A 15,140-nucleotide genomic window follows, 5' to 3' on the forward strand; every position below is an offset into this window, starting at 1 on the left:
ATAGCAAAATTGTAAGACTAACACTTTGACTCACTATTGGGAATAGATCCTAAAATCATTCCCCAAAACAAAACAAAAAATTATTCCATTGCTCTGTAGTGGCATTATATAGAATTGCATATAATTTACATATCTATTAATAAAGAGATAGTTATAGATCATTTTGTACAAGGAATACAGAGAAACTTGCAAAGATCTTTACAAAGTAATGCAAAGCAAATAAATAGAACCCCCAAAAAATGGAATTCCACAGTAAGAATAGTCATATTGGAAAAAAAAGTAAATGAGAATGAGTGGACAAAGTACTAGTGAGAATTTAGAGGAAATAGATGAAAAATTGTCATTATTGTTTTAAGAAGAAAGTTTAATTGGTTGTATTGCTATTTGATGATATACTTTTAATTTTAAAAAAATTTTGCTAAGGAAATTAATGTTTTGATAGCTAAGGCAGTGTTTGTATAAGAAAAGAATTAACACAAAGCACATTAGAAATATTTGTTTTTTTTTTCTATACTACTTGTCATAGATCATTTTCCTAAGGACTTTTTTTTACAAATCAAAACTTCCTGGTTTAGTTATAGTTTTATGTACTGAAATAGTATATTCTTTTTAGAAGATTTGTTGATTCCACTGTTTTCCTGTAATTAATATAAGCCAGTTGTGATATTAAAATCACCTTAAAAGACTGATATATATTAATTTAAGGTCACCAAGGAATTCAGCTATGTAATTCCTAAATGAAACACTCAAGTCAGCTGCCAATTTTTTTATGGTGTTTTAATTACAAACAGGAGGAAGAAAGTATTAGAGGGAGAGAGAGGGGGGGAAAGAGGAGAGAAGGAAAGAGGGCTTAAAATACCCACTCTGCTCAGGCTGAGCCAAAGCGGGACCAAAGCCCTGGATAGCCAAGGCAAGGAATGAGATCAGTCCCTATCACTCACATGACCAAACTGGAGAAAACAGTCCTTGGGCTCCTCCAGCTCCAAGCACCAGCCTTCCACTGACTCTCTCCCTCCTCACAGGAAGTCATGAGAACTCCTGAGGCTGTCCTCTACCTCACTTCTTGTGTCTCACATGTGCCAGTGGTGGCTCTAGCTTGACCTAGGACCGCCCAGAGGTCTGTCCTTTTTGCACATGTCTGTTGGCCATATTCTCAAGTAATTAAATCTTGAGTTTTGCTGCAGCCCTTCCTAATCTTGTTACCCTGAGTAGGGTGGGGATTGTAGTTTCCCCACCTGATTCTGTTATTCCAAATATCTCTATTGTTATTGATCAGGAAATAGCTAAAATCCCATCTTCTAAAGAATGGTCTGAATAGGGTTGAGTAGTTTTGACATTCACACAGTGAAGTTTTACTTTTATCTCCAGGGTCCTATGGTTTTAAGATAACTGTGTTTACAGTTATTTTTAAACTATTTTAATTATAATAGAAATCTTCTAAAATTTACTTATTTGCCACAAGTGGAAAGACAGAATTATGACTAGCTTCTAGTACCAAGAGAAGTATCTTAAAGGAAAGAAGAAGTGAGACATACTCTAAGTATTATAGTCAGCTCTTACTGCCAAAGTGTTTTGAGACCAAGCTATGAAATTAGAAATCTAAAGAAACCATCATTTAGGGCCTCTTCCCCCCACCTGTGGATCACCTACTTGTTACTATTAGCAAATATTGTTAATAATAGCAAAATGACAGCTTTAAGTTGAATTGCAGGGTATTTGTTTTGTTGTCCTTGCTTTATAGCAAATTGCAGAAAAAATTATAGCCTTTTAGCCTCCATTTTTACTTTGCTATCCATCCAAGTAGTAGTAAGACATTCAAAAGCAAAAACCAGCTAGTGTTTGGAATTATTCTCTCCTTGGATTTAGATTTAAACTTTGTGAACCAGTGTTCTCAACCATCTTCTTAAATTTTTTTTTTAATTAACATTCTTTTAAAAATACCAGTGGCCCTTTGTCCCCTCCTCCTCCCTTCAAGAAGCCATTGCGATTTGGGGTAATTTTCCTAAAGACATTTAGTAGATATACTTTCGTTAAAGCTTCTTATTGTTCATTATGATCTTCACATTAGGTCAATTTTAGTTAAGGTATGTAGTTAAGTTATATATGAAATCCTGAACTTATTCTGTATGTTGATTGTTTTAGGCAAACGAAGATTTAATATTAAACTATGGAAGACTTTCACAGATTGTTTTAACTGTCTGCCTATTGCAGCCATTGTGGATGAGAAGATCTTCTGTTGTCATGGAGGTAAACTAAGAAATTTATCTTACTTAAATTTCTCTTTTGTTATGGTTAGCTTCCTGATAATAGAAGAAGAATTAAGAAAACAAGCTACTGAAATTGAATCTTGGGGAAACTAGTTCATGCATAATATATATGTATATTGTTAATAAAGAACTGTATTTGAAGAATGAAGTTGAATAACATGTTGATACCATTAAATTTAAAAACTTATACCATTTTTTGAAGACTTTGATCCAGAACAGAGATCATCAAAATATACAAGGGTCAGTTGTAAAAAAAAATATTCCTTATCTCAAATGGCTCTACCCAAAGAAAGCAGACTTACCAGCCCTAGACCTAGAATATTACTTGAACTTCCATTTGCAAATGGAATTTTACTCTGATCTTGTTAGGATATTTTCTACAATTGTCTTTCTACTGTGTTCCCTACTTCCATCAGTCCTAATTTCATTAAGGATTTTTTTGTACACAGAGTTTAGATTTAACATTACCTGTTCAACATTTTTCTCTGAATATGAATGTTGCTTTTTCATATGACCTATGCAATATATTTAAGTGTGTAATAACTTGTGTGACAGATTAGTGCCATTCTATCCAGTTTCAGCAAGTATAGAATATGCTATCCTACCTTCTTTGTGGCCCTAGAGAATTTAAAATCCATCTAATCAGAGAGCAAATATTTGTATCTGTATAAAATGTAACAATAAATTCCAAAGTGTTTGGCATATAAAGTAAATGCTGTGAAATTTCAGGAAAAGTACAGATCAACAAGGCCTAGAATTGTTGGGGAAAGCTTGTTATAAGGTGCATAAGATTCCAGCTTTGATCTCAGCTATGTTTTGGAGAGAACATATTCCACATTTTCAAACTTTGTCATATATTATGGGAATAACAAGAGAACTCGCCTATCTCTAGTGAAGAGTATATTTTGGCACCAAGCATGAAATTAATTTGTTGGGGGGGGGGGCAAATTATAAGGGATTTTACTAAGCAGAGAGTTTGCCTTTACATTGTAAATAGAGACATGTTCAGAGTTTTTGACCTGAGAAATAACATCATAAAAACGTTGTTAGGGGAAGTTGGGCAGCAATTCAAGTAGGGAATGATGAATATCATTCTTTTGGCAGGACATTATATTGTATAACACATTTTATCTTTTAGTACCATAAATATGCACAGTTACTTTTTTGAAGTTAAAATAAATGAAAAATTAAATGTTTTTTGAAAAGAACATGAAAGCCAAAACATTCTATGTGAATTTTCCAGGTTGCAGGGATGCTGTGTTCCTAAGATATAGAAGGGATACCTGTATTTGTATCCACATCTTCCTTCTTGCCACAGTCTTTCTACTACTGTATAGAAGGCTGCTCCTCCTATAGTGATTGAATGTTTTAAAATCATATTAAATATTGGATTATAAAAGCACATACATATTTGTATGGCTGGCCATGTTCAGGGAAGTTCTCTTACTAGTTCTTTAAATATAATAGCAGTAGAGGAATATTTTTTTTTAATTTTTTAATTTTTTTAATCAGTTTTTACTCTGAACTGAAATGCAAATAAAATGAATAGCATTGTTGAAACTGAGAATCTTTTAGATACTGTTTCCTTTTAAATGTGCGTGCAAAATAAATTCAACATATTATTTTCAAAGCTGTCCCTTTTTTGTGATTCTAGCTTTCTCTATTCAAAAAATGCTTTAATTACCCTCCCCTCTTTTCTCTTAGGGAAATAGTCTCTTTTATTTTTAATCCCCTTTTCCCACCTACTCCCTTAAAACTGGAAAAAAGAGAAAAGAAGAAGAGACTTGTAACAAATATGCATAGTCAAGCAAAGCAAATTTCTACACTGGTTTTTGTTAAAAATGTATGTCTCATTTTGCATCTTAAGTCTAGAGATGATTAAATGTAATCATATTGCTCCTCTATCACTGCTGTTTAGCCTTAAAAGAGACAACATTTCATGGCTTTTCTACATACCCTAAACTATCTTCTATCTTCAATAACCCCATCGTTGCATTGGGATTGTTTTGAGCAAGAAAATTAATTTTGTAGACAGAAGGGAATGAGGCCAATAAAGAGAAACAATCATTTTCTTATTGTATCTGCTCTACTTATCTTATGTGTCTTATTGAGGAGGAGCAGTAGATGGGGCTCATGTACTTAGTATGCTCAGGAAATTATGAGTTCAAATGTGCCTCGGATACTTAATCTTTGTATTCCTAAGCAAATCATTTAGCTTTGGTCAGCCTGAGTTTCCTCAATTGTAATATCAGGATGATAATAATAATAGCACATATATTTGAGGATCAAATGAGAAAAGATACATAAAATGCTTAGCAAACTTTTAAATGTAAATATTAGTTATTAACTATTTTCCCAAGGACTAGGCCTGGCATTTTCTGAATATTTGTAGTGTCTGAAATAATACTAAAGCATTTTTTTGTTTTTGCATATTGGTAGGACTGATGGGTAGGGGTAAGAGTATGTAAAGTGGTATTTGTTTTAAAAAGAATTCAAGTGTCTTTCATAGAAGATGGGAGTAGTAAGATATGACAGACAATATACTTTCCTTTTCCCCCTTAGTTCTCCTACTTGAATCTAATTTATAAATCAGATTTCTATAGTAGTCTTTAGTAATCAGTTTTACACTAATTTTCCATCCAGATTCATCATACTCTGCCATTCTTAATGACTTAGAAACCTAGATCCTTGACTTTTATTTACTCCTTATTTCTTTAATATTCCCCCTATCCCAAGGGCTACATGTATCATATTTTCAAGAATAAGTCTAATAATTAGTATGAGTCTAGATACTTTTGTTCCCAAAGGAAATGTTATGATAAATTTCTTTTTTCCTCATTGTTATACATTAGATATTTGAAGTAGCCCCCTGTGATATATGGTCATCTTGTCCCAGTCTCCCCTTGTATCCTACACAGCTGCCAAATTAATAAAAATTAAGCTCTTACTATGTAAAAATCTCTGGTAGGAAAACGTTTATTGAATGAAATAATCTATTTCTAAAGCATTTTTGTGCCTTTAATTCTTACTCAAAAATATTAAAATGGCTCCCTGTTGCTTCTAGGATAAAATAAAAAATCTTCAGCCTAACATTGAAAGCCATCCAAAATCTAGTTTCCATCTACCTTCCCAACCATTTTTGACATTTCCTTTCATGCATTCTGTTCTTATCATAGTGACTTTTTTCATACTTGTCATATTACCTGCCACCTCCAGGCCTTCACACAGATTTATATCTGGAATGTACTCCCTCTTCACATCCACTTCTTAGATTCCCTAGCTTTCTTTCAGGCTCTATTCAAGTGCTACTTCTTATACTTTGCTAATTTTCCTAGTTGTTAATATTCCCACTTTGATGAAATTACTTTGTGTTTATTTCTCTTTTACTTATATTTGCCTCCATATTGTCAAGATAATTTTAGGGTTATGACTTAAAGTCTAGATTTAATTGGCCGTCAGGGAAAATCCCAAATAAAATACCTAAGTCAGTCTGGAAATTTATGGTAATTTAATTAATATGGAGGGGAGGAATTTAAGAAGAAAGAGGAAAGAGGCTATAGGATTCCTCCTGCCTGGCCTGTGCCAGGGGGGGTTTAAAATTCCTTGCCTCTAGGTCTCTGAAGAAGATTAGAGGCTTCTAAGGGGATAAAGTTGGAAAAGTAAAGGAGGAAACTTGGCCAGAAATTCACCACCGAACGGGACAAATAGTTTGTAGCCACGCTAAGATGCCAGAAGGCTCAGCATGCTGCTCTCAGCTAACTCTCCACCACCAATAAGGTGCTAGAGAGAGCAAAAATCCCAAATATATAGACCTTTCACCCTTGTGTCTCTGCCAAATTTTCATGTCTACCAATCATATCAAAGGCTTTTCTCCAGGACTGCCCATACTTTTAATTCTCATCTTTGATTTGATTATATCTTTAGAGTTACTTAACACTTCTTTGTTAACTTCACCTTTTGTGAGTTACTTGAGCTTTTTGTGATTAATTTAACCTTTATAGTTACTTAACACCTTTTTGTATTAAGATCTAAAAATAGACTTGGCTTAAAGTTCTAGCTTCATTGTAAGGTGAGAACTAAGTACCTTCATTGTTCAATCAGGAGATTACAACTTTATCTTCCCCTAAAGTAAGGTCTAAGTAGGGTGGAGTAATTTAGAGTTCCCAAGACATTCCTGATTTTGTTAAACGAAATATCTTCATTGTTACAAACAGGAAATAGCTAAATCCAATCTTCACAATATGACACCATTGACATCCCTTCCACACACATGAATGTAGGCTCTTTGAGGTAATATATAATATTAAAATGTAAAATAACAGAAAATAATAAAATTTAAATTTAAAAATTGATTTGAATTGCTTATAGGCCACATTTTGGGGTTATAGATAGCTCTATCCTTGTGTTCATTGTAAATGGGTTATTTATAAATTAGCATAATATAGTGACGGAATGAGAAGATGGAGGAATAGACCTTTTTTCTGATCCCCATGACCTCCTAAACCTCATCAAAACAAATTCTGCACCAAAGATGAAGCAACTTCAATTATTTCTATGGTCTTGGGAGACCCAGAGTCCCAGAAAATATAAAACAAAACAAAACCCATGAACCAGTGCCTACCTTGAGCTCATGTGGCCCCCCTCTTATACTTTCCATTGCATTAATAGTCCTAAGGAACGGGCATAGGGCAAGACCCAATCTCACATGATCCTCTCACCCTTTTTCCAGTGCCATAGAAACCCTGCTTCTAGGCTGTAATGGAACTGTTGTTGTTAGGGCAGAGAACTGAGGGGGAACAAGGCAATACTTTTGGGAAGAGGCTTGTAGCACTTAACTAAGCCTGAGGAAAAGAGCACAGTATCTAGCTGAACCGAGTTCTCTTCACTCTAAAGTCATTGGGGCAGAGACTTATGAACAGTGAGGTACTTTTGAAATTCAGTCCCTTAAGGAAATCACCTCTCATGGGAAAAGAGTCAGAAAGTGAGCAATGATAAAAGCAGGCACTAAAAAAATGATTGAAATTACCAGAGATCCTAAGAAGAACTTAGTTCAAAAGAACTAAAAAATAGCAGAAAAATCTGAAGAGAAAACATAAAGAACAAAAGGAAATCTGTCTTCCATAGCTAATAAATGAGTTCAGGCATCTATGAATGAATACTTTAAAACAAAAGAAAATGATATAACGCATGATGAGATTGTGAACCCTGTAGAATGCGAGGCTTACATGGAACCACAACTTGCTTTCCCTGGATGGTTCAAAATAAAATTAAGAATTATGAAAGCAGATTTTTATAGCCTACACAGCAAGAACATGGGCAGAATAGTAAAATTGGTATCTGTTATGTGGAGTCTCACCAAAGAAACAAAACAGAATAATAGATTGCTAATGTGCACATGCAGAGGTAGGAGATGATCTAGAAAAAGAGAAGAAAAAAAGTAACAAAAGAAAATATTCTTATCATGCAAGAAAACATACTCATTTCAAAGACGGGATTCATAAAGTATGGATAGTGGGAAAGAGCACTGGATTTGGAGGTGTTTGGCTTATTTTAAAACTTGGCTTTGAAATTGTAGATCATTCAGGAGATCACTTAACTTCATAATCAATTTTAAAATTATGAGGGAAGTGCTTCATAAACTGTAAGTTGCTATATAAATGTGAGATCTTACCTGATTTTTGGAGGATGAACAGGTATGAAATAATTGAGTTTAGAAGCCTAGAAAAAGATATTTTAAGGAGATGATTTTGCTCAAATCACCAGTAAAACATAGAGCTAAACATATTACATTTTATTAATATAGAGTACTAGACCTTTGATTTCTTTGGAAGAGAAATTCTGGATAGGGAAACCCCATGTCATTATAAGTCAGCATTGTAGAGATGTCAGTAAATTAAGAATATAATACAATATAGATAATATGAAATTATTGGCCCCTGTCTTCTTGTGAGTTTGACACTCCCAGCCTAGAACCCTGAGAAATTATATCTTAGCTAGTGTTAAAAAGGTAGTATGAGAGATAGCGAGGTGAGTCAATGGATAGAGAGCCAGGCCTGGAAATAGTAGGTCCTGGATTCAAATCCAGCCTCAGATATGGCCTAGTTGTGTGACCCTGAGTAAGTCACTTATCCCCAATTACCTAGTCCTAACTGCTCTTCTGTCAAAGAATCCATATTGATGCTCAGACAGAAGGTACCAGTTTTTAAAAATTAAAAAGCTAATATAGGTTATAGGTAGAACTGGAACCAAGGCTTTCTGGATATCAGTGCCAGTTCTCAATCCACTACAGCATATTGCCTCTTTATTTTACATTTTTAAAAGGGTAGTATAGCATTTATACTATAGTCTCATGGTGTGTGTTATTTTTTGTTTTTATTGTTTTGTTTTTTGTTGTTTTGTTTTTTGGCATTTGAAAAGGATATCTTGGGGGTGGGGTTGAATTAGATGACCTTTTAAGTCTTTTCTGATTCTTTGATTTTGAATATTGAATATTATTCCAACTGGTTTATAAATACATTGTACATTTAATATTTGCTTAACCATAAAGATTGCCCTCTGTGTATTTGTGACAAGGAAATCACTTTAAAAGACTGATATATATTAATTTAAGGTCGCCAAGGAATTCAGCTATGTAATTCCTAAATGAAAACTCAAGTCAGCAGTCAACCTTTTATGGAGTTTAATTACAAACAGGAGGAAGAAAGGTTTGAGAGAGAGAGAGACAGAGAGAGAGAGAGAGACAGAGAGAGACAGAGAGAGAGAGGAGAGAGAAAATAGGGCTTAAATACCCCTTCTGTTTAGGCTGGGCCAAAAGGCCCAAGCCCTTAGATAGCTGAGGCAAAGAAAAGAGATCAGTCCCTATCACTCACGTGACCAAAATGGAGAAACAGTCTCAGGGGCCTCCACCTCCAGCTTTCTTCAGAGCAAGCTTCTCAGAGCACAACCTCTCAGAGCAAAACCTCTCCAACCACCCTTAGTCCTCAGACCCTGCTATCTTGAAGGAAACCATCCAAGTTCCCTCCCCTCAGTTCTCACATCTATCAATCACTGTCCATGTCTTCCCTGTGCCAATGGTGGCTCTACCTTAACCCAGGGCTGCCCAGAGGTCTGTGGCTTTGCATATGTCTGTTGAAGATCATATTCTCAAATAATTAAATCTTGATCCTTTGCTGCAGCCTTTCCTAAATCCTGTTACCCTGAGTAGGGTGGAGATTGGAATAATTTAATTTTGATCTATGCTGCAGCCCTTCCTAAATCCTGTTAGGACTGAGTAGGGTGGAGATTGTAATTTCCAAGACCTGGTTCTGTCATTCCAAGTATCTCTATTGTATCAATTCTAAAATCAATCATGACTCAAAGAACTTCCTGTTCTATGCTTAAGCATAGGTCAAAGCCCTTTCCATTGTTCAGCAAAAGGTTTCTGTCCTAAAGTAATCTTAAGAAGGGAGGAGGAGGAACCTCCCATGCCAATGAGGTTCACATTCCAATAGACTATCAGTAAGAAATTTTCCAAGTATGAAATTTCCCAATGGTGAAATTTCCAACATTTATAAGTCTAAGAAATTTTAAGGTTTACAGTATGATGTAAAAATAAAAATAGTCTTCCACTTTAGACAGTAAAATTTAGAGCTAGAAAATGACTGTGGAGATTCTTTAGTCAGATCATAAGGAAACTGTGGAGACTCAAAAGCTTGTGACTAAGTAATAATAATAATAGTGTTTGTATAACACTTTAAGGTTTAAACAGCATTTATATATGTTGACTTATTTGATTTTCACAACACTCCTCAGAAGTATATGCTGCTATTATCTTCATTTCACAGATGAAGAAATTGAGACAGAAAGTGATTAAGTGACTTGCCCAGGGTTACTCATGTAGTGCCGAAGGCATGATTTGAACTCAGGTCTTCCTGACTCTGAAGTTCAATGCTTTACTATACCTATCTGCTAACATAACTTGTGTTAAAGGTGGGGGGAAAAGTCAAACAGGTAAGATAGTGACACTCACATTTGAACTTGGAACCTCAGACTCCAAATCCAATCTTCTTTCCCTTAAAACTTGACTAAAATGCAACAATTTGGTGAACTTGTAAAAACAGAATTCTATCTGAATTTCTATTTTTAGTGTAAATTCTTTTCAAGTTCTGGAGAAGGAAGTTGCAGGAATAGTGAGTGGACTTAAAGCATTTGTATGACATATTCTTAGGAACAGTAGTGTCTGGATTACTGTTTCCAGAGCAAGACTGGTAAGGATTCTGGAGTATCAGCTTTGAAATGGCAGCATTCAGAAGCCTAGAATCCCAGAGCAATAAACCAAGTCTGGTGCTCTGAACATGGTTGGAGGAAAAGAGGGTTTTTTTGGACACTGAAGAGGAATCTTAGAATGCCTTACTGCATCAAGTTATGGAATTTTCTTTTGTGAGGACTTTTAAAAATGGAGTAGGTTCTGGTGTCCCTCTGATTAGATATGACCCTGCATGAAGATGAGGGAGTAACTAGACATAGAGCTATATATCACACTGCTAGATTTTTTTTTTCCAGTTTACCTACAAAGCTGCATTAATGGGAGGTCGTAGGTTCAAATATTATCTCAGGCATTTTCTAGTTGTATGACCTTGGGCAAGTCACTTAACTCCCATTACTTATCCCATACCTCTCTTCTACCTTGGAACCAATACACAATATTGGTTTTTTAGAAGGTATGGGTTGGTTTTTTTAATTATTTTTTTTAATTGCTGTGAGACACTAAAGGAATAAGAACTGTGTAGAATATAGTAAGACATCAAACTATTAAAATATGTATTCTCTATTTCTAATATTTGTGACTTCATGAATTAATACAATTGTGCTGTTTTGCTTTTGTGGATACTTGTGAATATATACTTAAGTAGCTATTGATACAAGCAAAGGTTTATTACATGTGAATATAGACTATAAGTTCATTGAAGTCACATTCTTTTTTCTTTAAATTTAATGTACATTTCTTAATAGGTAGATTTTAATTTAGAAATAACTTTTTGAAAGCAAAACAATGTTGCTGTATTTTTAATGGTGAAATTTCACATGCGTTCAGCTCTGAAATGGTTGTTTTAAAACATTTTAAGTTCCAAATATAATTAATTTCTGAGATACTTTTTATTGAATTGAATACTAAATATTTATTCTGCATGCATTTTCTCTTACCTTATCATTAATTAGGACTTTCACCAGATCTGCAATCAATGGAGCAGATTCGGAGAATTATGAGACCAACGGATGTCCCTGATACAGGTATATTATGCCAAAAACTTGGCTAAAATGTTTATCTTGGATAAAATGCTGTTCAGTTGGATCTCCAATTCTTCCTCATGCTTCTTCGATTATATGCTTCTGAATTATACCTTCACATTTGACTTTTCTTCCTGACATTGGTCATTTTTGTACAAACTAGCTTCCATCTTCAGTCCTTTTTCAGAAGAATTTTTTAAAAATGTGTACATGTAAATGTATATCTTACCTAATATTAATGTCACCTCAGAAATTTTCAGTAGTTCCTTCATAATCTTTTGCCTTTAGTCTGCTACCTTGATATAATACCTTTCCCAAGAGTTAGCCAGTTTTGATATAACCAAATAGCATTGAAGTAACATAATAACTTTTGAGGAGCTATCATCTTTATTACAGTGCAAAGCACTGATTTGCTTTATGCTTCCAGTTTCACAGAACTTTGCTAGGCTACAAATTGCCTACTAGCTAAAAGGAAATGGGTGGCAGATGTCAGCAAATTACTTAATTGAGCAAATTGTAATGTGAGGGAAAGAAAGTCCTTTTCCGATAAGATTTGACTAATCTTGAATTGTATCAAACTGGACTTAACATCAGCTTATGAGAGAAAAGAATTTCATTGAGCAAGTAGTAGGTCAGCCTCTCTTGAGTCTCCACTTCCTCATTGTAAAGTATGGGAGTTGAACTTAATAGGCCTCTGAAGTCCTTTTCAGCTCTAAAACTATTGTCAAAGATTTCTTGAACACTTATCCTGTGCCCAGAACTGTGGTAGGTTTTTACAGATATAAACATAAGATATAAATATAATGAAGTAAAAAGTTAATTAAGATTATCATAGCACAATAACAATGATAGAATTCAAAGGCTAACTCCTTCAAAAATAGCATGTTAAACAATAAAGGAAAAGGCAAGTATGTTAAATTAAACAAGTTTGTATCATTTGACCATTGAAAGATATCTTTGTGATCCCTGAAGATCTTTCCAAAGTTATTTCAGTGACTCTTCCAAGGCTATCCACCCCCATATATCAGCATAAGTATAACAAAGAAACTTTTTTCAAAACATTTCAGTAAAGGCAATCCTTTGTAAGGAAAGGTGGCAAGTGAGATGACTAGGGGGAGAGTGGTACTGCAACTGATGGAAATAGTGAATTTAGGAGAAAGAACTGGCTACAATTATAAACTAGTTTGTGTTTTAGATAGGTGAAACATCTGAAGTCAATGTCATGTGGGCAATCAGAGATATTGTCCTGGAACTTAAAAGAGAGGTCAAAGCTAATGCTAAAAGATATGGTAGTCACCTGCAGAAATCAAGCCATGGGAGTAAATTATATTGCCAGAGAGGTGAATGTAAAGAAGATAGATAGCGAGGGAGGGAGCTAGGTGGCTCAGTGGATAAGAGAGAGCAAGGCCTGGAGATTAGAGGTCCTGGGTTCAAATTTGGCTGTATATACTTCCTAGCTATATGATCCTGGGCATGTCAGTTAACTCCAGTTGCCTAACCTTTACTGGTCTTCTGTCATGGAACCAATCCTTAATATGAATTCTAAGACTGAAGGTAAGGGTTTTTTTAAAAAAAGGCATTTAAGGGCGAAATCTTGAAGATTGCCTTCTTAAAAGATTCAAAAGGTACTAGTGAAGGAAGATGAGACAAAAACCCGAAAAACAGGAAGAGTGGTAATAAAACCATAAGAGAAAAGAATATTCATAAAGGGAGGTTTAGATTTCAGGAAAAGCTGGAAAAATCTGCAGAGCGAAATAAACAGAACTGGGAGGATGTTATATGCATTAACAATATTGGATGAAACTTGGCTATTCTCAGCAGTGCAATGACCTGGGACTATCTTGAAAGACACATGATAGGGAATGCTCTCTACCTCCAGAGGAAGAACTCTTGGAGCCATCTTTCACATTAGTGTATTTATGGTTTTATTTGTGGGTTTTGATTATGTATGAGTTTGCTCTTAAAACAATGACCAGTGTGAAGTGTTTTGCACAACAATACAAATAAAATTAAAAAATTAAAACAGTTAAAGTGTCATGCTAGAAATTGGTCGATGATAATAGCTAAAAATATTATTGTATAAAACAATTAAAAGGTCACTGGAAATCTCTTAGAGAACAATTTCAGTTTCATGTTGGTAGCATAAGTCAGATAGTAAGGAAAGTAAGGACAAATTTGGGGGTGGGGAATAGACATTAGGTAACAACCTATTTTTAAAAATCATTTTGCTTTTGAATCCCCAAAAGAAATATACTATGATATATAAAGAGCACATATATGTCTTTTTATTACTCAGTTATCCTGACAGTATAAAAGAATAATGACTTTAATACTAATTTTAAATAAGATCAATATCCAAAACCCAAAAAAGAACTAAAAACTCATCCAGGTGAATGAATGAATGAATGAATGAATGAATGAATGAATGAATGAATGAATGAATGAATGAGTGAATGAGTGAGTGAATGAGTGAATGAACGAACAAATGAACATATAGTAAGCATTTTACTGTGTGCCAAATACTGTGCTAAATATGGGGATAAAAATATAGAAAGGAAGTTTAATCCCTGGCTTGAAGGGGTATACTTCTAATAGGGGCAGACTACTGTGAACGTAAAAGAGAGTAGTAATACTCAAGAATGGATGCTTTTGTTTAGAAAGTTTCCAGGATTGGGAGTTTAGGGAGTTGGTGGGGGCATGCCCTTTCAAGTCACAATGGAAGCATTGATTTTATTATCATTCTAGAACTATAACATATGGGGAGTAGAGAGGAGTGAGGCAGTACAGAAGTGAGAAGTGAGGCAGGACTTGAAATAGTGGTCAATTCTGGGCAAACTAGACCCAAATTTCTCTTTAGGTGCTGCATAAAAATGGGATTTTTTTTTTTTTTTATGGCAGAACTTAAAACCTTCCAGCTAAATAATTATATTTGGCCCCCTTTGGCCCCCTTGATTAGAGTTTTCTGGTATTGAAAAAACAGTTCAACTACTGTAGTCTTATGTTTCCCTTACTATATACACTGAGAAACAATATTTTATGCAAGAACAAGGAAAAGGAAATTCTACCAAGAAATTTTAGTGGTGACATGACGAAGAGCCCAGTACCAAATTAGCACTGGTTGGTTTGTTTTTTGTTTTTTTTTTTCCAAGCCAAATCTTATAAAATTTACATCTCTAACTCTAAGGCTGTAGGGTAGCTCAATGGATTGAGAGCCAGACCTAGGAGGTCTTGGGTTCAAATCTTGAAACTAATACACAGCACTGATTCTAATACAGAAGGTAAGGGTTTGGTTTTTTTTTTTTTTTAAGGTGTATCTGTAGTGTCAAATCTGCAGATTTCTAGTATGTGTAGTCACTGAAGAAGAGTATTTTCAGTCATATCAACAATCTGCCTTTTTTTTTTTAATGCAGATTTGAAAAATGGGTACAAAAGAGGTTCATTGTCCTTAAATAAAGATGACCCCCCCACCCCATCATCTTTTTTGATTAATAAAAGTACTCCTTTGCCACCTAGTGCCAATCTCTTCTAGCTGATTTCACATTCACCTAGAGCTATTTCTTGAGCTGGGCAGGTTTGTATATAAGAGCTTTAATCTTCCAGTTTGGC

General features: G+C 34.6%; 1 protein-coding gene across 1 annotated transcript in view; it reads left to right on the forward strand.

Annotated features, from left to right (window-relative positions):
• The window catches only part of PPP1CB (protein phosphatase 1 catalytic subunit beta), a 73,842-nt gene that overhangs the window by 42,210 nt on the left and 16,492 nt on the right, over window positions 1-15,140 (forward strand). Inside the window, exons 4-5 of the mRNA XM_007476026.3 lie at window positions 2,143-2,247; window positions 11,466-11,537. Coding sequence (XP_007476088.1) covers window positions 2,143-2,247; window positions 11,466-11,537 — 177 coding nt within the window. The remainder of the gene's footprint in view (window positions 1-2,142; window positions 2,248-11,465; window positions 11,538-15,140) is intronic.

Source organism: Monodelphis domestica, chromosome 1 (genome assembly GCF_027887165.1).
Source record: "Monodelphis domestica isolate mMonDom1 chromosome 1, mMonDom1.pri, whole genome shotgun sequence".
NCBI classification, from domain to species: domain Eukaryota; kingdom Metazoa; phylum Chordata; class Mammalia; order Didelphimorphia; family Didelphidae; genus Monodelphis; species Monodelphis domestica.